Here is a 25,487-nt window from a genome sequence, read left to right as displayed (position 1 = left end):
TTCCTTCTAGAGCAAAGCTCAGTCATTAAAAGAATTATTTGGTTGGTAAAAGTAATTAATATAAGGTTGAGCAATAAACAAATTCTAGCTAAGAAAATTAGCAAATCAAGACCATCTCTTCAGCTGCTGAATACTTTATTTGTTTGTTACTTCATACACCTGAGCTCTGAAGGCTTATACAAAATATAAAATAAAATAAAAACCCAGTATGGTTTTATCGATGTTAAAACTGCAATCTTGTTATTTTTTAATCATTTATTGTAAATATGAAGAGGGGGAGGAAACCTACCAGTGTATCTACTGAAAGCACTTAACCTTTTGGATATTATGTGATTAGTATTACAATTAAAGTTGACTAAGATGATTCAATTTTTTAAAGAAATGTCAAATTTATTCAACTCTTCCAGAAGAACTTTGTCTTGCTTCATGGAGAAATTCATTGAGAAGTGAACTTCAGTTCAAAATTTTTTGCTGTCTCATTCACATTCGGTTCTTACAGAACAGAGCAAGGGCCTGCCTTTGCCTCCCCCACCTAGTGGGAATGCAGCAAACAAAAGGTCACTGAGAGTGAAATAGAAGGCACTATAAAAACATATTCCAACTTTCCTTACTAGCAAAATTCTAAATACAATACAGGTAGCAGCCCCAGCTGCGAGACGGAGTGCAGCAACATGAAGAGATGAACATTTGGGAGGAATGTAGGAAGGAAATCCTGCTGTAGAGGAATGCAAATCCACCAGCATGTGGAAGGTGTATGTATGTAATATGGCTTGCAGAACTAGATCCTGTGAGAAGCTGAGCGGCTTTTGCAAGATGCTACTTGAGGGCACCCAGCACCAAGGGGTGGAAACCATGAAGCCCTCTGATAGCACCATGCAGATTTAGGTCCCTAGTGCAATATAAAATATATTTGCTCCACACAGTGACCTCAGAGCTTGCTTTGGCTTAGTTTTTTCCCCAAGCATTTGTTGTTAAGTTAATTAAGTTTTTAAGAATAACAGTCTCTCACTTCCTAGAGGCTTTACATAAATACTAATCTGTCTTCTTCTAAGGGCCAGATTTTCTGCAAGGGCAAATTAATAATTTCACTGACTGAGGATCTGGCCTTAACAGTCTCTCCAGTGCATTAAAACCAGCACATCACGACATATGCCTTGGCAGTAGAACAAGTCTCTGGATTAATATTGGAGGGAAATTTGGCAATTAAGAAAAGCGCTCTGTTTTGAAGTGCTGCTGTTTCTTTAATCAGTGCTGACCACCACAGTTTCTTCTCTCGTGAACTGCACCGTTATGGCTGGAGGTTCAATGTCACTCTCCTCAAGCTTTAGAGCAGCGTTGTCCAAGCCAGTGCTGTCAGGCTGTGGCAAAGCAGTGGGTTCTGCCGTCCGAGTCGGAGTGGAACAATACAAGACGAAGCCCACCATGATGATAATGAAGGACAGGATATAAAGACCTGAAAACTGGCAGAGGAAAGGAAGAAATACATTAAGTTGTGTCTGATTGTAAAAACATGTCAACGCTGCCTTGTTTTAAGAATGGTAAAGCTAACCCTCCTTTTAAAAACTATTTTAACAAGGATTATCACCATGACTTGGAGTCAGCTCCATTTACTTCAAGACTTAAGCTGCTGGCTGGTTTTCTCTGCATCTCATCCTCAACACTACTGGACAGGGAGTTTCCTCGGGTCTACATAAAAGAATTTTAACAGAGGGAACGAATGGCTGTAAATATGGTGATACTGAAGGACAGTTGCTTAAACAAACAAATGTTGAAACACACTATTCCTAAGAGAATTTTGATCCACCATAGACAAATATTTCAGGTCCTAGCAAGAGATGAATCTCTTCATCTTTCTAAAAGTCACCAGAGCAGCTGCTTCTCTGCACAGATCTCTTAACACTTACTGGACCAAAACCAGTTTGCTCTCTACACCCAGTAAATCCTTGAAACAAAATCAGCATTTGAGGTCTCCTAAGAGTGGTGTGAGATAAGAGCATGAACCACCAAGGTATATCAGGCATTTGACTGACTATTGTTCACTTGCCTGTTGAAATTCCAATAATTGTCAAGATTCATCCACCTTGACACAAAAATAAATGCCTACTTCATAACACCAGAATCAACAATACAAAGTGTAAAGTTATCTACAGCCAGGAAAACTTTTTCAGCAGATTTGTTAAAATCCTTCATATTGTCTTTGTCAAACTACACTGATTAAACAGCAGGAGGAAGGACATAGTGTATCCTACATCCCACTGTAAATATTCCCTAACCTCCTTAGCCTCCTTAGACATGATTGAAAAATGTCTTCTAGTTTATCAAGCAGCAGAGCTGGATGAAATTAATTGTAGTACCTGGACAATGGACTCTGATACAAAAAAAGACCAAGGCATCTACAATTCTGGCACTGCAGTTCCTAGCTGGCAGTCCTTTGGCTTGGACAATCTCGAATGACAATACACAAAAGCAAATACAGTGGCCTTGTGTTAAGTGCCTTCTGTCCTCACCTTGCTGGCTGTTGGCCTGGAGGAGCTTGGACTCAAGCATTCACGCTGCACAGGAGGAAGCACCAAGCTCTGAACACATCCCAGTCAGTGGAGGCAGCAGCAGCATCTGTAATCCTACCTCTGAGTGGTGCGTTCCCATCAAATGGGCAGAGCTTGGGTCTATAGCAAATAACCCGGCACAAATTCTCCAAATTAAGGCCCTCAGTGAACATGTGTTTGTACACAAGGACCCATGGCTGGTAGGTGAGACCAGGCAGTCGCAGGAGCTGCAGGCTTCTCTCACACTGCAGCACACACAAGGATGGAGGTGTCTCATCCTGCTGAGTTCACTCCTCCCTGAACAGATACAGCCACCAAGTCAGGGTGCCAAAGCTCTTGAAGTGTAGCTGATTATTCAAGGCCTGCTTAAGCTTTTGCAGCTATTGACACAGGTGAACCTCACCCATGCTGCTCCAACAGGCCTACAATCTTTCTTTTCCTTTTGCTTTTGAGGAGAGCTCAGTGTTCTTTTCCCAGGATTTTTTTAAATTTTGATTTCAAATATTGCAACAACGTCATTGCTTCTGGCATTGATCTCAGTCATACTTTGTGCAGCTTATTATCCCCATTCTCACCATCAAGCCTAAAGACTACTAAAGACTACTGGAGGACTCCATCTAGTGGCTGCACAGTATACTCACTTCCATAGGAGTTTATACAACAAAAGCATTTGGAGACATTTTTTAGTGTTTCTTGAGGAATTGCAGGTATATAATGAGCTCATTAAGAAGCACAGCAAAGACTCATTATGGGGTGACAGAAAAAGAGTTCAAAACAGGCATGTGAAATTCACATCTCACTCTAAACTGAGGCTGGAAAGTTAAGTGCATTAGCAAAGCACTGTGCTCAAGTTAAAACCTCAATTCCTGGGCCTGGTCTCTACTGTAGCCACTGTTTGTGCTGTTTCTGTTTCGGAGCACGGTCAGACCACAGCAATTCAGAGCTCTGCATGGCTCAGTCTGCTCTGCAGCCCAGCCAAGCCCTCAGCAGCTTGCTGTGAAATATTATCTGGTGACAGGGAATACAGAGCAATTCCCTGTATTTGTGTTTGTAGATTCCTGTGTTCAGGGTGCCTTCCAAACCAGCAAATGTCCTGCCTGCTTTGTTTGCTCCATTTGTAAAGAAACTACATGGTTAACTTGGCAATATGATTTTCTGCTGCTGTTATGTTAAAAACCACACTAAAATCGGGCTCTCTCAGTTTGCACAGCCTAAGCTATCTCAAATTCTCTCATTACTAAGAACGCAGCATTATTATTGTTCCCCATTTTGCTACTTGTTTCTAACTGCAGATGCAAGTTCCTATTTCAAAAAATATCTGAAATTCTCTCAATATAATCCCACAGTCTTTTCTAATTAATTTTTCCTTTTTGCTACTACAATACCCTCCTGTTAGCAATTATGAGAGTGTCTGCTCCCAGAAAAACCTCTCCCCAAAATAAGCGAAAAATCCAGAAGAATAAAAGTTTAATACATCCGTTCCAAAGCTCTTCACTATCATGAACATAAATTTATAATCACTTCCTGAGTTAAGCTATCTGGGTGCCAAAATACATGTTTGGAAGTGGCTTAGAGGGGATTTAATTGTTAGAATCTAAGTACGGTTTGCTTTCTGCATTCATTTTTTATGGATGCTTTGTAGCTTGGAGCAATTCTGGAACTCAAAACAGGGAGGAAAGCTGTGCAAAGAGACTCTTAAAAATCTAGCTGTTGTCAGATCCTACCATTACCAGATCTCTGCATTGTCTTCATTTTCAGAAACAAATCTGACCTAAAAGCTTCTGGCTGAAGAGAAAGCAACCACACAGAATAATACAAATTAAGTTCTTCAGCAAAGTTCACAAGCTTCTCATTAAGCCCTTCCAGTCACCGAGCGACTGACTCAATTACTCCAATTGCTTTAACAGGGCAGGTTCTCACAAATCATTCTGGATGAAAAGTGTAGAGTGGAATGAAATCCTTTTAGCACTGTCATTTAACTTGAGTAGACACTGCCAAAAATATTTTAGAGTACAACAAAAGTAACTGCCTTTTGGAGAGCATATACCATAATATATTTATCTGGTTTTCAGTTCCTTTAGTCTCTCCTTAGCAGTAGCACTGAGAGAGATTGATTCTTAACCCAAGATGTTTGTAATGAACCAATTAAGCTTCTAAATGAAAACATTAATTTCTGAAAATCAAACTGGTCCTCTTTCAGACACCAAACTGGTCCTCTTTGGGACAGAAGATTGAAATCCTTTCTTTGGGCACTTGGAGTCATGAACCAGATCTAACATACAGTTCCATACTGGGCTTTCAGCAGAACTCTACCATTTGAACATCTAGGGAAATTATTTACTATCTCTTAACTTATTCCTTCAAGTGTGAAACACTTTGAAAACCACTCTCTGCCTAATGGTGCAATGCTGTCATTAACCAGTAATGACTACCGATTCACAGCTGCCAACAATGAACAACACAAGCTGCAAAATTGTACAGGTGCAAACAACTGTTCAGGGGCTTTTAAGAACATTGTGCTTTATTTGTAATTTTGGAGTGGGAATATAACTGAAACAACATGAAAGTGAAGGAATGCAGGTCCTTACCTTATAATAGAAAAGGAAAAGCCCAAAAAACAGGCTGTAGAGATCGGCAGTCAGAATGCCCAGGTTGACTGAGGTTGCACTGGTAACTTTAATGACAACTGGCATGAAGCTGTACAGCCCAAACATGCACAGGGCAAACACCGTGAACAGTAATGCTGAAAAACAAGATGACAAGTTACTCCTCAGGCACAGAACAATGATTTTAAAGAAACTGATAGTCTTCAGATGCTTTAGAACTATGAATTTTTATCTTTTAGAATAAGGTCTCCTAAACAATGTGGGAACATAAATGTAAGAAAAACACAGAAGAAATACTTCTTTTCCAAAACTACCTTGTATTTCAAGAATTACTGTATCTATACAAGAAAGTTTCAATTCCTTCCTAGGTAACATTAAGAGCTGACTGAAGAAATTTAGAGCTATATTTCTTGATAACATTTAGTTCTGTTAAGGTCAAAATGTGCTACAAAATCAATTTTCCCAATATTTCTTTAGGAAGGACAACAGGAAAATGTTCTTGTGATGTTCAACACCAACATATCAGTAATTAAACAGGTTTAATTTCTAATTATTTAAATTTATTTTGAAAAAATATTTCATGTTATATGTAAAATGCAAGCCTGCTTTAATGTTCAATCCTGCAAACCTTATGTCTTTGCTAAGCTGCAAAGTTAGCAGAAAATAAATTTGTGGCAATATATTAATCCTGCTTAATATTCGGAGAAACAAAAGGAAAATCCCAACAGTCAAAGTCTAAATCTAATTTTTCAGTGTTCTTTAACATTCATATCACTTTTTCATACACATACCAACTTTCCAGTTCCACTGAATTCTCATTATCTCCCTATGTTCCACAATGGCTCTAGAGTTAGAGAAAAGATATAATACAATAAAAAAAAACCAAACAAAAAAACTTTCAAGTAGAGAATTAAATTTCCAAAATATATAACAAACATTTTGATTTATAACCCCTTAATTTTTTGTTTGAAATTTTATTGAATGACACCAAAATATCTAACAGTCATGAAAAAAGACTTGAAAATTAAAGTGCCTGAAAGTCAAGAGCACTGTTATTTAATTCTCAGGCCTTTTTCACAAGCTTTTAATCCTTCAAAGATTCTGTTTTATTTGATATACCATTTGGGGAAATCATTAACTATAATGATGAGAAATAAAATTCATTAGATAGACTTAAGTGCATGTGGTCTGTTACTCTGATGTGGTTATTTGTAAGAGTATACAAGGCTTCATTTTAAACTTGAGTTTAATATGGAAGATCTCCTGCTAACAATTATCTCATAAACTTTTCCACAGAGAAAACCCATTAAGAAATACATTCCTGTAAACAGTCCTCAGTATACTGAGCGTCCTCATGAACATCAACAAAATCAAAAATACAGCCAAGTATCATATGTGTAGAATTGCAGGAGTTCAGTTTTAGAATTGCTGCAATAAGAGTAGTGCAAATAAAAAGGATATAAAACAGATGCTGATCAGCAACATAAATCAACTCAAGTGGAAGGACTCCCATATAGACCAAATGCATATGTAACAAAGAATTCATTTAATAACATCATTTCATGGTAGACAAGCAATCATCTGTAGAATATTCTTAATTAGTTTTAAAATAAATATTAGATCCTTACAGCTGTAGACCGCTGACAATAGTCCCAAACAAGCCCACCATTCCTAGAAACTCCACTCTGCTCAGATTTTTCACAATGTACTCCTCACTCACATTAGAAATGGCATACAAAGAAGCACCAAGAAGCACTAAGACATCTCCAATCACCACGTCACTACCTGTACAGAAATATTAATCCACAATTAAGGGTAAGGCTGCAAACACTTTTTAACTTTCCTTAAAAAGACAAGCAAATTTTTCTCTAACATCTCTATCTTCCTAGTGCATTCCAGGGTAAGGGGAAAGGAAACATCTCCTGTGTGTGCAGACGAGCGTCTGAGCACAGACTGTGCTGCCTGCTCATCTCACTCTGCACAGTCTGCAATGAGCTAAGCCCAGCATTTACATCTCATCCTGACCAAGACACTGCTGCATCATCTGGTCCAATTCTACTTCTGCTGACCTTGGGCACTGTAGGGAATTGAAAAAATTCCTGGTTAGAAATGCTCTGTGCCTTTCATGAATATTGTCCCCACTTTTGCAGTAAGGCCTGATTCAAGTCTTGCTAAAATCACAGCCTACCGATTTTGGTGGGACTTGGACTCAGCTTCAGGTTTATGACAGGTCTTAAGTGAGCACTGCAGATGGGTGGTACCATGTGTCCTGCTGCAATGTATTTATACTGTGCAGATGGGATTCCCTGTGCTGCAATCACTCATCAAGTAAATGCTGCTATGCATTAGCTAAATAGCAAGAGGATCAGTGTTGTTTAAATCCTTGAATTGATTTAAAATTTCCTTTCCTAAGCCAGCTGGCAATCACTAAGAAAAAAAGTCTAAAATATGAGGATAAGCAGTAGTAAGGATCCCCAGGTCAGCAAATAAAGCACAACTGTCTTAAAGTCCAGGGAAAGATTTTTCTCCCTCAGGATCAAGATACTTTACCACCTAGCAGTAAAGCTAAACTTCAGGTTGTCCTGTCTCACCTGCAATAAGGCCCCAAAATAACACCACACAGGCTTATCATATGTCCCCGATAAAGACAGTGTCCTGAAATTTACCTTGTTCTGTACCCTCTAGCACTGAAAATTCAAAATTCTTATTCAAAATAAGATCCCTATGATATGGGTTGATTTAGACAACTGTCAAAGAGACAAGACCTGCGCTTATCTGCACCCAGCTGAATCCTGGTCCCCAGAGTCCAGCCTCCCTCCCAGAGGTCCCAGGAATCCCAGCATCTTGCCCCATCTTCTCTTGCTCTCCTGTAGTAAGCCCCTGATTTCCAGGCTGTGACCTATGGGCCTTGAGGATACACCAACAACTCCTGCTGGGTCTGCTAAAGGCAACTCAGAGAAGTCAGCAGCTGTGACCAACTTGTTATTTGGTATTTGTACTCAAAGAAAACTGCAAATCAGAAAAGTCTGGTTGCCAGAAGGCTGATACTGTGGAAGCAAGACAAGGGTTGCAGGGAGAGGCAGCTTCTACTAACTCACCTCACATGATAGTCAAAGTTAAGAAGCTTGCAAAAATGAGACTATCATGCCTAATGAACAGCAGGAAAATTTAAGCTTAACACAAGTGTTTCTCTTTTAAAGCGGAAGAAATAATCCAAACATACAAGCAAAGAAATTCCACAGCTCCTAATAAAATCACTACCTCCTCTTCCTGGTCAAGAACACAAATAGCAGTATGTTCTCCTCTTTTAAAACAGAACTACATCTGCCCCCCTGCATTTGCTCCTCTTCCTGCTTTACAAATTAGCCCACTGCAGAACCATCTCTCTGCTGTCCCCCCCAACATAAAGGACTCCTTACCTTCTTCGTCCTGCCTCCCAGCCAAAATGTCTGCACCCACCATTGTTCCCACACCCAGCAAACAGACGGCAACACCAAGAAAATGTATCAGCCTGTATCTTGCTCGGAGGATAAACCATGACAAAGCCATCAGCACAGGAATCCCAAAACAGTCCAGCAGCTGTGTGTACAGGAAAATAGTTTGAGTTACAAACAGCCCCCAGATCTGGACTGCAATGTCCTGAAAGCAAATGTACAGGATCTTACTTTACATCAGGTATTAACGAAATCTGCAAAGCAACCCCTGTGGATGTGTTTAAGAGAGTGGTGAGACCTACATTTTACCATTAAAAACATTTTGCAAGTGAAAGAGGAGCTGGAGGAGGAGTCTACTCCCTCCTGGTAGGAAAGTGTTGATTTAGAAACTTTTCCAATAATGGATCTAATAAAACTTTGCAGCTTCACAAATGAGTGCTAGGATGTTGCTCTGAATCAGCATTGCTCCCCAGGGCTCCATGTACACAAAGTAAAAATCTGGGACTATTGATGGATACAAGTAATCTAATTTTACACTGAAGTGACTAGGACAAGGATCTGACCGTACTGCTTCGCATTTGACTTTTTGCCCCGTCAACTGGATCATACTAAAACCCAAAACTGGTACATGTGCTGAAAACCATGTGCAAAACTGGTGAAAACAAAAGATAGGTAGGAAAAACATCATTCCTTAAGTCACCTTCCCAATCTCCCAGCTTCCCACAAAAACACATACAAGCCAACAATGCATTTTCATCACTCAGTCAAAGCTGACTCTCAATCAGTCAGAAGCAGGTAACTTAATCTAATTCAGCCATGCCCCAGCACCAGAGAGACACAGGAGTTTTGGAACACTTCAGATGTGTTTGCAGACTGTGTCCCAAGCAGACTGAACAGCAGTGGTTCAAGGAAGTCTGTGCTTCATAACAAGCAGTGACACTGACTTCTTTTTCCTTTCTCTACATGTTCCTATATATCTTTGCTTTACTGTTGGAGCCACCCACAGAATCACAGAACAGTTTGGGTGGGAAGGGACCTTAAAGTTCATCTAGTTCCAACCTCCCTGTAATGAGCAGGGACACCTTCCACTCGACCAGGCTGCTCAAAATATCATTGAGCTTATTTAATTCAATGAAATAGATTTTGTTTCTGAATTTGTCTGGAGGAAAGAAAAGGTGTGTTTTCTGACCTGCCTCAGTTGAGTGTCATAAAGCTACATAAAGGAACAGCCTATAGCAGAAAACATACTCAGCCTCCTAAAGATGGCTCACAAACTACCCTCAAGTGTCAGCCCTTGGCCTCTTGAAGTCCCAACAAAGTATAACGTCCAGGACAACAAGACTGAGACATGATCACTGCACCCACAAGCCCTTAGTCCTTAATGTTCATTACCAACGTCTGTTTGCTTAAGTGTACTGCTGCAGTCAGCTCCTCTGCTGACTTCTGTGCTGGCTTCCAGTAGTGCAGCCATTATCTCCAAGTGCTTTAACCAAAATTGTTAACATTTTGCTGATATGTCTGGTTTTACTTGTTCATAACTACACATAGTAAAGTCTCACAAGCATAGCATTAAGGAAAGCTATTACAGAATAAATCCTAACAGTGCCTCTAATCTAATCCTTGTTCCTTGGATTGCCTCCAGTTTGTGCAGTGTGTAAAGTCTGTTTGTGAAGTGCCAAAGTACTTGCCTAGGCTGTATTATGAGACAACTACCCAAGTGCCAATATGTGATACCAAGTATTTCAATACAACTTTATACTGTGGAAAAGTATCACGCTAGGAATATCTTGTCACAGGTCTTGTTTTCTGTCTTACTTTTAGTCTAGACTCAAGAAAATGCTTCTAACATTTCCTTCAAGTTTTACTCTTTTGACTAGTATCAAAATCAAGAAATATTACAAACATTAGAAAGTAAAATTTTTACCCCTCTGGTAGTAGACATCATCTAAGAAGTTTTCATTTCCCCATCAATTGAAATGTTAGCACACAGCCTTACAGCCTCCAAGCAGTTTTTCAACACAACAGAAAGGAAGAAAAACCCTTTAAAAATAATGCTTAATGAGAATGTAAAGGAGTAATGCATAATGAACCAGAAGCGCTTTTAGTAATGCCAGATGGGGAAATGTTGCATCCAGACCAAGACCTTACTGTAGAGCTACAGAATCCTGGTTGTAGGACTTGCAGCCAGGACACACAAGCACCAAATGATGAAGAACACATCCTGGTAATCTATTCCAGGAGAAAATTACCCTCAATTACAGACAGATGAAATCCAACTACTGGATCTTGCCTCCCTTCATCTAGGACATTACAGAGCTCTTCTGTACAGGATCAAGATCAAAGAGGTGCAAAGCAGATGTAATATTGCAATGAATTGTGTCAATGGAACCAATTAAAATAATAAAGTTTATTTATTCAGGTTTTATTATATTTACAGCAGTACTGTGGTCCTGACTACTACTGCCAGTAGAGCCTCATCAAACCCTCATCTTATTCAATTCCAGCCTGTATTTTTACAAGTGGAAAAAACCAGATAACTTGGTGATTTGATTTACAAATGTTTTGACTCAAGCCAGGCAGGCTTTGGCCACACTGTTTATAGGAGGTTTCAAAGATATGGTGAGTACATTATTAAAAGACATTTTAATACATGGTTAATAAATTATCATAGACTGTTGGAGGTCATTGGTTAGCTTATAATTGCCAGCTCCAGACAGCTTTGTAAGCAAGAAAGCTCAACTGCTCATCCTGCTGACTTCCTCACATGGCTCCCTCAGGGTAGCCTCCAGCTGAGTCCCAGGAGCTCATCCTGTGTTTTCTCCCATTGAGGTTAACACCTTTCCATCAGCTGATATTCTGTCAATAGTTGCCTGAAAAATGCTTCCATTCCAATTACCTACAGAGCAAATGCTAAATGTGCCAAGTAACATGTTTAAAACAGGAAACCACAGCTATGTTGCTTGTTTTTCGCTATGAAATCACATCATCGTAGAATATGCTGAGTTGGAAGGAACCCATCAGGATCATTGTCCAACTCCTGGCCCTGCACAGGACAATGCCAAGAATCACACCATGTGCCTGAGAGCATTGTCCAATCACTCCTTAAACTCTGTCAGGCTTGGTGCTGTGACCATTTCCCTGGGAGCCTGTTCCAGTGCCCAACCAGCCTCTGGGTAAAGAACCTTTTCCTAATATCCAACCTAAACCCTCCTCTCACTCAGCTTCATGTCGTAATATGTGGTCAAACAGCAGCACAGTCACATCCTGCCACAAGACAGGACACTGGCAGCAAGAATTCTCCTGGCACTGCCTCAGCCACAGCCAAACAGAAAGAGGTCACCTGTGGATAAAAGTATTTTCCTTTATTTACAGAGAAATGAGAGCTGCCATCCCACTGTTATCTTCTTAAAAATCTCCCTACTCCCTTCTGTCAAATGCTGCATTTGATAACAACTAAAGGGAAATCAGTTTGGCTTTTGTGTTCATGTGTGAGAAAATACATGGAAGTTCCTTGGTGAGCTGAGAAAACTTACCTTTGAAGCTACATTTCACAGTGCTGAGCTGCAGCTCCAGCCAGCCAGCATGTTAACAGTGATTACCCTGTATCTGGGAAGCTCATATATACCCCTGTGCTGCTTTTATGCTCCCTGGGCATCCACTCACAGCCAGTACTTGCAGACAGGCCATCAGATTACATGCTCTGAACCACAGGTTCTGAAATAGCTGCAGAACTGTCTGCTAATGACCCAAAGCAAATGCCTGGCACTAGAGCAAATCACAGGTTGGGGAGGTTTATTTGTTTTTTGTTTGTTTGTTTTGTTTTGTTTGGGTTTTGGGGTTTTTTATCCTCCTGAATCTCAGTTCTGACAGTAGTGAGAAATCGGTGACTTTAGAAAATGTGCAACTACAACAAAATCACAGTTACTGACACAAAGTAGCATCAACCTGAAGGTTACCAAAAGGGAAAAAGGCTCAGAAAATGCTTGAGTTTGGCAACCAGACAGGACAACCTATTATATCTATTCTTTCTTAATTTCTATGAAAGATATCATGGGAATAGCTTTACTGCTTCTGAGAACTTGGATCAAAGTCCTGGCTTTTTCAGCTGTAAAGTATATGATTAAACAGTGTTTTAATTATCAGCTTAACTTGATCTTGAGACTGAAACATGTAGCTCTTAAAGCTTTGATGTCTTTGCCATTATTTGTAAGGAAATTAAAGGCCTAATGAGTCATAACACATAAGTATGAAGTGGAAATGTGACAATAACAACCCAACAGGCATAACCGGTCTTCAGCAGTGCAAAGAAAAGTTACTGCAGTTATCTAAAGGAAGCCCAGCCCACAGGAGTTTATTGCTTTACAGGTAGTTCTTTTAAATATTAACCCCTGTTACTTTGACTCGGTAAAACACTGACACCAAAACACTCCTTTACAACTAACAGCCACGTCTGCATTTTATGTTGGTTTTTTTATTCAGGTGAGTGGGGCCATGACCCCAGTCACAGATCCCCACAGGTAACAGCAGGCATGAACTGGTATGACCTAGACACACTCCCTCCTTGCTTCTGCACCATCCCATTTCCCTGTTCTCACAGCAGCTGTGAAGTCCCACAATGAGCTAAGTTGGGCCTCACATGACTCTCCAGTAGTCCAGCCAAAGACAGGGTTTAGTCCCACTCGGCTCAGTGCCCTGAGACAGTTTGATCAATGGATCTAGCAACGTAAGCTCAGGAGCTTGCAGCTGAAGGCAGGAGGAAAGCACTGACTCCTCCAGCAGCTTTTGCCTGTATAGGGTGACAAAGAAACCCCAGCCTTGGCCCTTAAGCCTGGAGAACTATTTCAGAACACGAGATTTATCCTAGTGCAGCAATGCAGCATCAAGCATTGGTGTTGCAGAGGATGTCTAATATTACTTTAGGAGCCTGGCATGCTGATGTCTCTTCTACCTCTTCCAGAGAGGTCCCTGAAGGGCCACATCCAAGAGCCACAGGGCTTGTCCCTCACTGCATGGTCAGCAACACCAGCTAACTATCAGTGAGTCCTCACGTGTGGGGTTACATCTCACAATGCCTCCTGAAGCTTCCAGGAGTAGGCAAGAGATCTACCTTGCTTTCACCAGCAAGAACCTGTACTGAATGACTGTTATCTGGTCATAAATCTTTATTTTGTGTCAGGAGAAAAAACTGAGTGGCTGTCAGCAAACTCTTAGAAGTGCTTTTATCAAAATAATTAGAGTTCAGCTTAAAAGCTGGCACAGAGCAATACCAGCCAATTTTCTCTGCTTCCAGAAAAGGTTATTCATGATACAGGATGCTCTTCCCTGTACCGCAGAGAGAAAATAGATACTGGAAAGTTCTTTTCAGGCTTAAATAGCTTCCATGTCTGTCCTATGAATCTCATTTTAGAAACCAGTCCAAAACTGTAATAAAAGCAACAGTTCAAAAAGAGAGATCAGTCCTTACCTGCACACTTGTGAGGGTTGTATATTGGTAGGCTTTTACAATCATGTAATTGGCTTCAACATCAGCCAGCCCCAAAAAAATATATTTCCACCACCTCTGTTTCAATATTTGCCAAAGACTGTCACTGCCTGTTTAAAAGAAAGCAGTAATCAATATGTGTTTCTTTCCAACCAAATGTTGCAAAGGAATTTTGCTCGTTAGAAGCATAAATAACACCTAGATGTTCGACTTTGCCTGACCCTGTTTAAGAAAGACACAATGACATCAAAATGCAGTCTGAGAGGAGACAATGCAAATAGGTGAAAAGCACAGAAATTCTTCCACATGAGGAAAACCCCAACAAGACTGGAGTTGTTTAAAGAGTAAATTAATAAGAATAGGAGGAATACTAAATAGCCTCCAGTAACGAAACTTGTTACAACAAAGTCTATTTTCCCTAATATAAGACTTCGAACCAAAAAGTAGAAAACTTTAAACAGATATCACAGAATCAACCAGGGTGGAAAAGACCTCTGAGATCATCAAGTCCAACCTATGACCCAACATAACTTTGTCAACCAGACCAGGGCAACAAGTGCCATGTCACATCTCCTCTTAAACACCTCCAGGGACAGTGAATCCACCACCTCCCTGGGCAGCCCATTCCAATGTCTGATCACTCAGGTATCATGAAATGGTATCATAAATGTACATTTAACCTCTGAAATTGATTTTCATGTGTTATTTCAAAGCAGGAACTTTTAGAAGTTGGATGAGTATTGAGTTGCTTAGTTTCAAATTCTGAAAAGAAAATGTAGGAAAAAAAGAAAGAAAAAAGAAAGATGAACCAGAACTTCCCATTCCATATTTCACATACCAGTCCTAAATGCCAGCATTGTCGTATAAACTAGAAGCAGCAAAGAATAGTTGATGAAACTTTGAAACATTGGAGTATTCACTTGATACTTTTCCGCTAGATACTGGCTTGTAACAGCAGTCCCACAGATAAACAAGGAGAGCATCTGGCCCAGAATTACCGTTTTCAAAATATGCCTGTGAACATAAAAGACAAAAGAGTAAGTTTAGAAATAAACATTCAAATTTCTAAAAAATATTTGCTAGTTGTAAAGGGAAAATGCCTTTTAGATTGGCACTTCGTTCTTTTTCTACTCCCTACTGATGTTGTTCTGACCTACTGGCAAGCAGGGGTTTGGGTACACAGAAGATCTAGTCTAACCTTGGGACAGCCCTGTAAGAAGTGTCACACCACCAGTGATGGAGACAGCAATAATTTGCAAGAAGGATCTTCAAGCAGCTCACCTGGGCAGGCTCTACTCAATAGGAGGTTAAGACAGGTTTTGAGTCAAATCCTTTGTCCTCTACTGAATTCCATTCTGACTTCAGTCAACAAAGACCTACAACACGTCTCAGGCTCTTCTGAGAGCTGAATTTTAGTGAGCTGAGACCCTAAGATGAGTAGTGCTAAGGAAATACAAAAGCATTAACCATAGAACAGCTCAGGATGGAAGGACCTTTAAAGATCATCTGGTCCAACCTCTCACAGGAAAGGGAGGCCTGATGAGGCTATTTAGCAAACCTCCAGTGATGGGGACTCCACCACATCTATTGGGAAGATGTTCCAGTGATTGTTTTTCATCACCTTAAAAAAAAACCCAACTTTTTTATAATAAGAATTATTATAATTCATACTTATTGTGGATTTTTTCAGATATATTTCATCATGTTCTACTGCAGCTGAGGATGGAGTTAAGAATACATTTTGAGTAAGATCATGTTTGCATTTACAAGTCCTCGTAAGTCCAGCCCACAGTTAGGGGGAAAAAAAAGCTCTCAGTCTTTTAGTAGCAATTTTTCTCCTAGTATAAAATGAACTATTCCAGATCCTAGACAAACAGGAGCAAATACCACTGCATATCTTTTGGCTTGCTGTTTATCCTGCTAGTGGAGCTATGCAGATTTGTACCTCCCTACTCTGTATACACACAATATACAGTGACAGGAGCTCAGCCCTGTGCTGTCTATACATTTAAATTGCTTACTCTGAAGACTGATAAGAATTTAACTCTCTGCACAATTACTTCACTTGTTCCCACTCAAAGTAATCCATCAAGGAAAGAAAGGATCCCATTAGGATTATGCACTACGATGACTTCTGGCAGGACACCCACGTGTCAGGCACACCACCTGAGAGTAACACTCATTATTTTCCCCAGGTGGGTGACTTCGACACAGTAAATACCAGCTCACCCTGCTAGTCTGCGCAGTCCAGCTGCCAGGCAATGAGAAGGGTGTGTCCAAAAGTGCTAAAGCCAACTAAAATCATACAAACAATCCCTCCTTTTGGAAGGGAGACATCTTCCTTACACAGACTCTAATGCACCTGTATAAATCCTTTTCTCAATTCAGCCTGAAAACAAACTCTTCTGACTTTAAAAATGTTGCCGAGAACATTTTACCCTCCATTTGATGAGACAGCGAACCTCTGCAAAGTCCAGCCATGCTGCACTTCCAAAAGATTTGAACCCTATGTTTTGCTACAGCTTGCCTTGTCCATCCCAGCAACTGTGGACATCCACACTCTAAGTGCATTTTATATATACATATATATATAGATATATAGACAGATATAGATAGATATAGATATATAGACAGATAGATATAGATCCATATAAATCTATCTCATGGGAGAATCTTGCAAGGTTCTATCCAGTCACACATAACTCTTTGTGGCGTGTGAAAGGACAAACATTCTTGTTTCTAGCATTTTGAATGCTGAAGTAGGCAACAGCCCATATTTTGACTAGAAATTAACCATGGATACTTTGTAGCACAGCTTAAAATACATACTTTCGAGTTTTTTCATTAAAAAGAAAAAAGGAAAAAAAAGCTTTCAAGCTCCCTCACTTCTATTATATATAATTTCTTCTATTCTGGTCATGGACTGGTTGTGTTAATTGGTGAACAACTCAGCAATGATCGTGACACATTCTGGCTAATTATTCTGACCAATGTTCATCTACAGAAATTATTTCATCAGTTGTCATTAGGACAAATGTAATATAGGTTAACTAAAACTTCAGGGGTGAGAACACCTCTTCCAGCAGGCATGGATGATGATTCCAGCTCGCTCTTTGCCAGACCTGTGAAACTGGCTCCTTTGCAGCAGGTAAGAAGACAGAAAATCCATTGAAATTCCAAGGAAGAAACAACATGGTGAACAACAAACAAAACAGTGGTTTCAGGCATTTAATAAAATACATAGATACTTTTTATTATTCAAATAAAGCTTCTAGCTCAAATTAGCAGAAAATATTTCTTCTTCACTGTCAGCACAGAAGGCACATAGAACGCCTTTAGCAATTTATTGGACTAAACTCACTCTGTGCTTGGACTTTTTCAGGAGAGGGTGTGGAGGAAGGGATCAGACCTGAGTAGAGGCACATCTGGACAAACTTGCTGCAAGTTTACTGGAACAAAGCTGCGAAGCCTGTGTAGTCGACAAAATGAATAGCACTCAACAATTCCACCCCATAAGCTTGTTTAACATGGACTTCTGCGGGGCAAGGCTTTAAACATTTTCCCTCTAGGATATATGATATGCAAGGAGCACCTTCACTTCTCCTGAGCTATGGCACCTTCTCTGCAGCAGAGGCCTGGACTCTGTGCACTGTGTTCTGGCAAACTGGATAGTGATTATGTTCCAGTAAGAGGGTAAAATGGGGAAAAGCTACTGCCATTCAAATTTGCTACCAATTGATCTGCCTTACCAAAAACAAGAACGACCCAGCTGCCTTCAAAGCAGTGGAATTACTTCACTAAGCCAATCCTCAGATTTTCTAATAATAAAGTCTCTCCAATTTAAAGCATCTCAGAAATTATTTCCTTGCATTTCTGCATTTGGGAAAAGATGCAGGTCCAAAATATCCAGAACTGTTTACTTTGTGGTTACTACCCAAGCAATCACTGATGTTTAGTTAATGTATGTCTCAGCAGTCCCACAGTGCTTATTTCTACAGTACCAAAGGCATCTGACAGGCTTCACCACACTTCATGACCTTTTTATTTTTCTCCAGGGACTTTTTTCTTCCCCAAAGAGATACAAAATGTTAACATCAAAAGAGACACATAAGGACATCGCTCACCAACAGTGGAAGGCTGTCCTCAAAAAATGTCTTCGGTGAATCCCAAAATGCTACATGCCTGGCAGCTTTCTCAGCTGTGTGTAAGGTAACAGCCTCTTGACCTGACTGCCCTTTTCACACCAAGTGGAAGCCCCAGCAGGAAGCACCAATGGTTCCCCCGCACAGCATTTGCCAAAGTGTCAGAACTAATTTCTTCAGATTGAGAAGATGCTCAACCTGGCACAATACACTGGGCTTACAGTGTATCTTTAAAAAAGTGTTTGATCCTCTGAGAAACTTGAAAGCAAACTTTAAATCCTACTGTTTTCATTTTGCAAGACAATTTCTTCTGAGAAAAATTCTTCAAAGACATGAGTTGCCATTTATTCTAGTATTGACATGAGCATAGATGACACTGACTTTCTTATTAATAATTGATCATTTTTTGAAATATATTAATTATTAACTTTTCCATGCCAGAACTTGATCCTCTCTCCTTTTTTTTTTTTTTAATGCATTTAAATGGACTAATTCACTTTAGACTCTCCAATGATACAAGCAAGGTAAGTGGTCTAAAAAGGCCTTTTAGTTCTATAGCTGGGGAGGACGGTTTGGGGTTTTTTCATGCTTGGTACCTGGCTACTAAGTAATTATTCCTCCCCCTCCATTCAGCCATCATATCTTAGCTAGCTGTATCTATGGCTTTGAGCAAAACTAGGAGTAATTTTGGGAGTTTTCAGAGCACGAACATTTGCCACAATTTGGTCTATAGTGAACACTGAACTCTGTGTACCTCTCAACAACATGAGAAAGTCAGGCTGGCTTTCCTTGGCTCCATGTGAAATGCAGAATAAAAACACACTAAGATACTAAAATAAAATCAGAGTCTATATCTGTGGAAATTAAAGAAAATCTAATAAGCCCACAGGTAACAATTTTATTGGCTACTAGTTTACTAAATTATATCACTTTAATGTGAAGTTTTTCCATTAAAATAAATATACCTTTGCAAAAATTAATTTTATTTATGGCACCAATTAAACACTAAAGGCAAAGTCTGGTAACACTCTACACAGAGAGTTTATGTGCATTTAGTTTTAAATACTGAACCCTTCCTAAATGGGGGGCAAGTGACCTTTTAATTTCAATAACCTCAACTTTTCACGTGAGGAAAGGAAAGCTAGTTAAAGGAAAAACACAAGTACACACAGAATCCATACTGCAACATTACTAGCACATAGCTCAGGTCAACAAAATACATTTTTAAGAACAAATGTCGCCACAAGTTAGTGTTTTTCAGGGTTCTGCTTCAAAACTGAGGCCAATTTAATTTGTAAAAGGTAAAAAATAGAAAAGACAGATTTGTTTAATTTCAAGCACCAGAAATATACTTTCTACTGGTTTTACTCAAAAAAACCCAAAGTGAAAGCACTTTCTTTACTTTCAAGCACTATCCATAGACTCACTTAGCATAGCTCTCCGGCAAAACTGCAAGCATAAGTAAGGTTATTGAAGAGCTCAACGAGTTTTTGTTTTGCCTTCTGGGCTACTCCTGACAGGCAGGAGGAATGAAAAGAGAAAAAAACAAAAGAGAAAAGCAAGCTTTGAGCCCCAGATTATGGCTCTGCTTGGCCAGCACGCACCTTCACACGGTCCAGTCACCAGACTCCAGCTCAGCATGTAGGCAGAGGCTACAGAGGAAAGCCAGCGCATCCTTGGCTGACAAACAGGAGATCTTATGCAATAATTATTAGGAACCAAACCTGTGGTCCAGGGATTATTTTCTCCCCTTCTAGATGAAAACTGAAGCTGTAAGTGTAGCTCTAGAAGTCTGAGGAGGTACTCCTGCTCCTGTAAAAAGCAGTGCTTCTCAAGTATGAGCTTTAGAATATGTGCTCTGTCTGCACAGCTTGGCAGATTTTTTTCCACAAGTTTTCCATGCTTAAACCAGTACCCGTATTTCAAGAGATACACCTGAATAGGTCTCTGTCCTAAATGGATTCAATGAAGGAGGGAAAGGGGGTATTGGTCTTTCTGGACTCCACACCTCAACTCAGCTATTTTTTTTGTTACCTTCCCTGCCACTCATGACCTGTTTTTCACAATGATGTTGAACGAGAACTATAGAGCACATAAAACTACAGAAAAACAGGAAAATGGAAAAATATTAAGCCAGAGTTACAGAAAGAAAAAAAAAGTACATGTGTACAGAAGTTAGAGTGCAGTCTGACAAAGTCAAATCATCACTCGCTAATTCAAGACTCGGCTGAAGAGACCCTTGGCGCTGTCGCCCAGCGGCAGCCGCAGACTGCGCTCCCCGGTGCTCCCGCGGGCAGCCCCCGGCATCAGCGTCCCCCTCCCTCGGGCAGCCCCGGCATCAGCGTCCCCCTCCCGCGGCAGCCCCGGCATCATCAGCGTTCCGCTCCCGCGGTCAGCGCCACAACACCCCCGAGCCGCCCCTGCCGTGGCTGCCGAAGGCTCTGGGCTCTGCCCGGCCGTACCCCCGGGCCCGCTCCGGCTCGGGCACGGCGTGGCTGCTCCCGGCGGCACAGACCGGCCCCGCACCGCGACCGCGCTGCCGCCAGCGCGCCGAGCGGAGAAGGGACGTGTCCTCCTCCCCTCCTCCCTCGCTCCCTCCCTCCCTGGGTACCCGCGGCGGCCCGGAGGCCGGCGATGCGTGGCCCCACGTGGAGGCCGGGCACTCACCAGGTACAGAGCTTGGCGCCGAGCAGAGCGAGGAGCGGGCGCGGAGGGGCAGCGGAGGCGGCCGCGGGCTGGGGCTCGGCCCCAGCAGCAGCAGCAGAAGCAGCCCCAGCAGCAGCAGCCCCGGGTGGCGCTGCCCCGGCAGCCGCTGCCGCCTCCTCCATGGCGCGGCGCTGCCCCGACGCCGCTCCCGCCGGGAGCAGGCAGAGAGCGCAGGAGAGCGGAGGGCGGGCGCTGCCGAGGCGGCGGGCGGAGCTCAGCGGAAGGAAGAGAGGCAGCGATGAGCAGCGGTACCGGGTGGCGGCAGGCAACGGTCCCGGCAGTGGGCGACCCCGGCTTTGTGCCCGCCGAGGGGCCGCCCCCGGGAGGGGCATCGCTCGTCCTTGGGCGGCGGGTCGGAGCTGTTCTGCCCGCCCGGGGGCTGCTGCTTGTCCGCTTTCCTCTCAGCGAGCCCCGAGCCGCGGAGGTGGTGCAGGTGGCAGAGCGGAGCACGGCTCCAGCAGCGCCAGCGCCGCGTTCGTGCTCCCGCTGTCCCACGGGGATGCTCGGCAGTGCCGGCACTGGCAGGGCTGCTGTACCCGCAGGCAGCTCGGGCTGACTTACCGCTTACTATAACCCTTAAAATGTGACTTCTCACAGCTCTATGAGCAGGCTTGAGCTCTTCGAACGTTCCAACTCCCTCTTCTTTGCCGATAGCTCTCGTGCCTATGGGTTTACCTCACCCACACCTCAGGGCAACTCAGCTGGAGGAGCTGGTGGTACTCTGCATACCCTGGTGGTGTTTTTTACGACTCTCACTGTTAATGATGCTGTATGTGTCACAAGTGATGGAATTAAACCCCAGAGGTGTCCCCAGGACGAGCAATCTTCTGCCCTTATTGGTGCAAATATTTGTCACTGTCCTGGCTGTGCTGGCAGAAAGGATTTTCTGCCACAAGGCACTGTTGCTCTCTGCCCTCACCTGTTCCCCGCAGAGCACAATGATTTCATCTTCCTCCCTCCAACACCATAAGGGTTTTTTCAGATGTGTTTTTCTCATTCAAGTTGTGTTTATCCCCCTTTGTGATTACTCAGATTCATTCTTGTAAGATTAGATTTAGGAGTGTCAAAGAGGCATTACTCTGGCATATTCAGATCATTATAATTTCATGTGCCTGCCATGAAGAAAGGTGAATTTTAGCCTCCCACTTCCCAAGGGCCCAGGCTTGAGTAACCACTAAGGTATTGGCTACATGGGAGAGGATTGGTCTCCAAATCCCCTCTTGGACTCTGTGATGGTGTTATATTAATGCTGTAGGTCAATATGAAAGAAAAAGTGTATAATTATATGTTTTAAAGCATTAATAAATATACGTCTATATTTGTAATATACATACCCATTTCTATATTACATTGAGATTTTATGTATTTTTCCTTTGCTTGTATAAGAGAATAGTTTATTGTAATGTTAATCTTGAATTCTTAATCCAATAAAAATCCTGCTGTGACTCCTATAAGAAATCTATCTGTCAAGATTAGTCTCAGTATTATGATAGTTATGAATCAGGTCATACTGTCATGATTCTCTATAACCTGAAGTACCAATAAGTTTGAAAGTAGCAAAACTATCAGACTCTGCATATTTAATCATATTGGAGCTCCATGACTCCAGTACTATTGTTTTCACATTTAGTTTTATTCATCCTGTATCTGCAATATGCTGTTGATTCTCCAAAGATAGGGAATCATGGTTTTAGTGTTCTGTGTCTCCATTTAAGCTCAGCTCCTGGAATGCCTTGCTACAGGTAGGCTGCAGCAGCCTCACAGCAGAAAGCCACTGCCAGGCCCGTGACTTTACAGTGGAGCTGCTCAGCTGGGGATGGATTGCATTGCCAGAGGGGTATCTGTGTACTGTGAAAATATGAAACAAAGTAAAAAGAATTTAAACAGGCAGAAATCACTTTTTAATTTTTTAACAAAAATTAAGGGTCCTGCTTTACTATGGTTCAGGGTTCACCTCAAGTGTGATCATGGCTGTGTGTTTCTGGATTTTTGTTGGTTCCTGTGTGCAGCAGAGAGATGCATCTGCCTGCAGCATTGGCTGTCTGGCCTCACAGACGCCCTTCATTTGGCCCAGAACCAGTACTATCACTTCCCTGGGCACTGCTGTAACAAATGAGACAAACACATAGCTCTCCTATCATCATCTGCTTTCAACTTGTTTTTGTTAATGAGTTTCATTTCAGTGTGTCCTGTCAGGCTGTTCCTCATGCTGAGAAAACTGTAAGTTTGAGTGGGTGATAAAACCAGATAACAATGATAACATCTCAAAACACAGAACATGATTTTTAAGTTGACAATATCTGCTTGAAGTTTCAGAGAGCTTAAAAAAGGGCAGTACCATTGTACACTTAGACACTTTGGTGTATATTACTGTAACAAAAGTGTATTTTCTGCATTTGCCATATCGACAAAAGGAAAAAGAAAAAAATCACATGGATTGAACTTCAGATCCGAAACTCCAGAAGTGCTTCCTTATAAAATGCTAAGCAAGCATAATGTTAGGGGTTTTTTAACTGGAAGTATATATGCCACTAGAGGTCCTTCATGGTCAGATTATGTTTTCCTCCACAGTGTTTTGGGGTTTATTCCCATTTCTTTATCCATGCTACATATGAGAATTACCATCTCTAAAGAAATTTATTTTGTTTAATGAATTGCATCTTTGAATAATAGTGTGATTTTCCTTGATTAAGCTTTTTCTGGGAAAATATCAATACAAGGATTTTCCAAATAGCATTTTTTAAATTAAAGCTCATGTTTTATTATGAAATAACATGTAATTTGTTTTTAATTTAATAACTGCCTATTTTCACATTTTCAATTTTTCTTGTATCACATCCTCAACATAACCACTTTTCTCTTAGAAAAATAAAGAATGTCGAATTAATGAGTTAAATTAGGATAAACAAATGGAATAACAAAACAATATGTAAGGTAGTTTTTTTCTGCTGCTTCATTATTTTCGTATTTTTCCTAGTGAGAAGTTGATTAAAAATATCTGAACACTACTTGGAAGAACTGTGCGGCCTTGGGACTGAGATTAAATGTATCACCACAGAACACAAGGACATTTGTTGGGATCCTGGGAACAAGGATTCATAGTTCATTATTTGGAAATTATTAGGAACCCAAAGAAATACTTGCTGTTCCCAGGATTGCCATAAGCTGAAAAGGCCTAATAGCTTCACAGAGAGCAAATGGAAACAGAATGTACCAGCTGGAATCAAGACAGAGATGTGTTAGACTATACAAAGTCCCAAGGAGGCTTTTGATAAAAGATAGGATTTTGCTAGTTACTCATAATCAAAACAAATATAGGGAAAGATGCAAAAGAATCTGTAAGAGACCACGGGAGCTTGGCTTATTAGTCTAGCAAAGGGTGCTGAGATGAGATGGGAACACTCTCAAAAATGTACTGAGAGCAACTGGAAAGAAACTTCTTTAAATAAAAGACGATATTAGTACCAGGACAAACGTGTATGTGAAATATTATTAGATTTAAGCTGCAAATGAAAAGAGGGTTCCTTTCTAACATTTACAATACGGCTGTGTCTATTAGGACCATCACAGCCTGGAACAGATTTTCCATAGGAGTAGCAGAAAAAAGAAATTAACTACCAGACAGCAAGGCATTAGCCTTCACAGCCAAAAGCTTCCATCCCATTCTGTATCTGTAGGAAAAAAAGGGGAAGCACAATTTTAAAATTAAAACATTCTAATATTCTCTAAAATTAGCCATTTGAAAATTAATTGGAAAAACATAACACTAACCTACTCAGTGCAAAAACACACCTTATGGCTGCAGGGGTGGTTCTGTTGCCTCTATCAAGAAGGAAATATGAAGAAGGATGTGTTTTCACATTGTAATTTCAAAAAAGGTATTAACTAAGTAAAAGAAACTGAATGAGGAGGGATGAGAATTTCAGTATGTGGCAAGTTTTATTTATACAAAAATATTAAGAATGGAATTTAGGTACTTGACTGATATTGAAAATCTCCAGAGACAACAGAAATCACAAGACAGAGACATTTTGGGGGCAATGAATACGAGGTCACACAAGTCTATGCATTTGTAATTCTGGTCTCACACACCATCCTCACTTCCCATTCACCTGAGATGTGATCCCCTAACTGGAACCAGACCCAGACAAATGAAATGGCATTTTGTTGCAAATGTAGTGTTTCCAAGACCTAAGTAAATCTATGTGGGTCTCCATTTCAGTAATAACTAGAAAAATCTCAAAGGACACTGGCTTCTCACCCAGTACAAACACAGTTCCCTCCAATTTTTAATCTTTCAGCACTGATACCAATATAAATGATATAGAAAAATCTAGTAGGACAACTGGAGATTACAGTTTGAAACCATGAGCTCAGTTTCAGAAAGGCAGACATAATAAAGCCCAAGGACCATCAAAATTTAAATCTACTTACCACATGCTGAAAACATGATTTTTTTTTCAAAGCTCCTTGTCCCTGAGATGAAGGAAACTGTTCTTCAATCCTCTGACAGACTTCTTTCTCTTAAAAGATTTGTATTCTCTTAGTCGTTTAGCAGAACAGCATTTGAC

General features: G+C 41.0%; 1 protein-coding gene across 1 annotated transcript; it reads right to left on the bottom strand.

Annotated features, from left to right (window-relative positions):
* Nucleotides 1-118: 118 nt before the first annotated feature.
* On the bottom strand, nt 119-21,164 carry SLC35F2 (solute carrier family 35 member F2). The gene is made up of 8 exons (XM_071554807.1): nt 20,878-21,164; nt 14,907-15,082; nt 14,051-14,178; nt 8,572-8,731; nt 6,781-6,937; nt 5,944-5,996; nt 5,135-5,289; nt 119-1,460 (listed from the first exon to the last, which is right to left on the bottom strand). The coding sequence occupies exons 1-8, from the start codon at nt 21,036-21,038 to the stop codon at nt 1,242-1,244; spliced, it is 1,209 nt and encodes a 402-aa protein (XP_071410908.1). The 5' UTR covers nt 21,039-21,164; the 3' UTR covers nt 119-1,241.
* Nucleotides 21,165-25,487: the final 4,323 nt, after the last annotated feature.

Source organism: Pithys albifrons, chromosome 1 (genome assembly GCF_047495875.1).
Source record: "Pithys albifrons albifrons isolate INPA30051 chromosome 1, PitAlb_v1, whole genome shotgun sequence".
NCBI classification, from domain to species: domain Eukaryota; kingdom Metazoa; phylum Chordata; class Aves; order Passeriformes; family Thamnophilidae; genus Pithys; species Pithys albifrons.
The sequence above is the reverse complement of the archived record's forward strand: the minus strand, read 5'-3'. Positions and strand labels throughout refer to the sequence as shown.

What these genes read in the sequence shown, in the direction of transcription:
- SLC35F2 (XM_071554807.1), bottom strand. Translation starts at nt 21,038, where the DNA reads ATGGAGGAGGCGGCAGCGGCTGCCGGGGCAGCGCCACCCGGGGCTGCT. An exon ending in AATGCTGGCATTTAGGACTG is followed by an intron (nt 14,179 to 14,906) that starts GTATGTGAAATA and finishes TCTTTTAAACAG; the next exon opens with GCAGTGACAGTCTTTGGCAA. An exon ending in ATTGTCAGCGGTCTACAGCT is followed by an intron (nt 5,997 to 6,780) that starts GTAAGGATCTAA and finishes CTCTAACTCTAG; the next exon opens with AGCCATTGTGGAACATAGGG.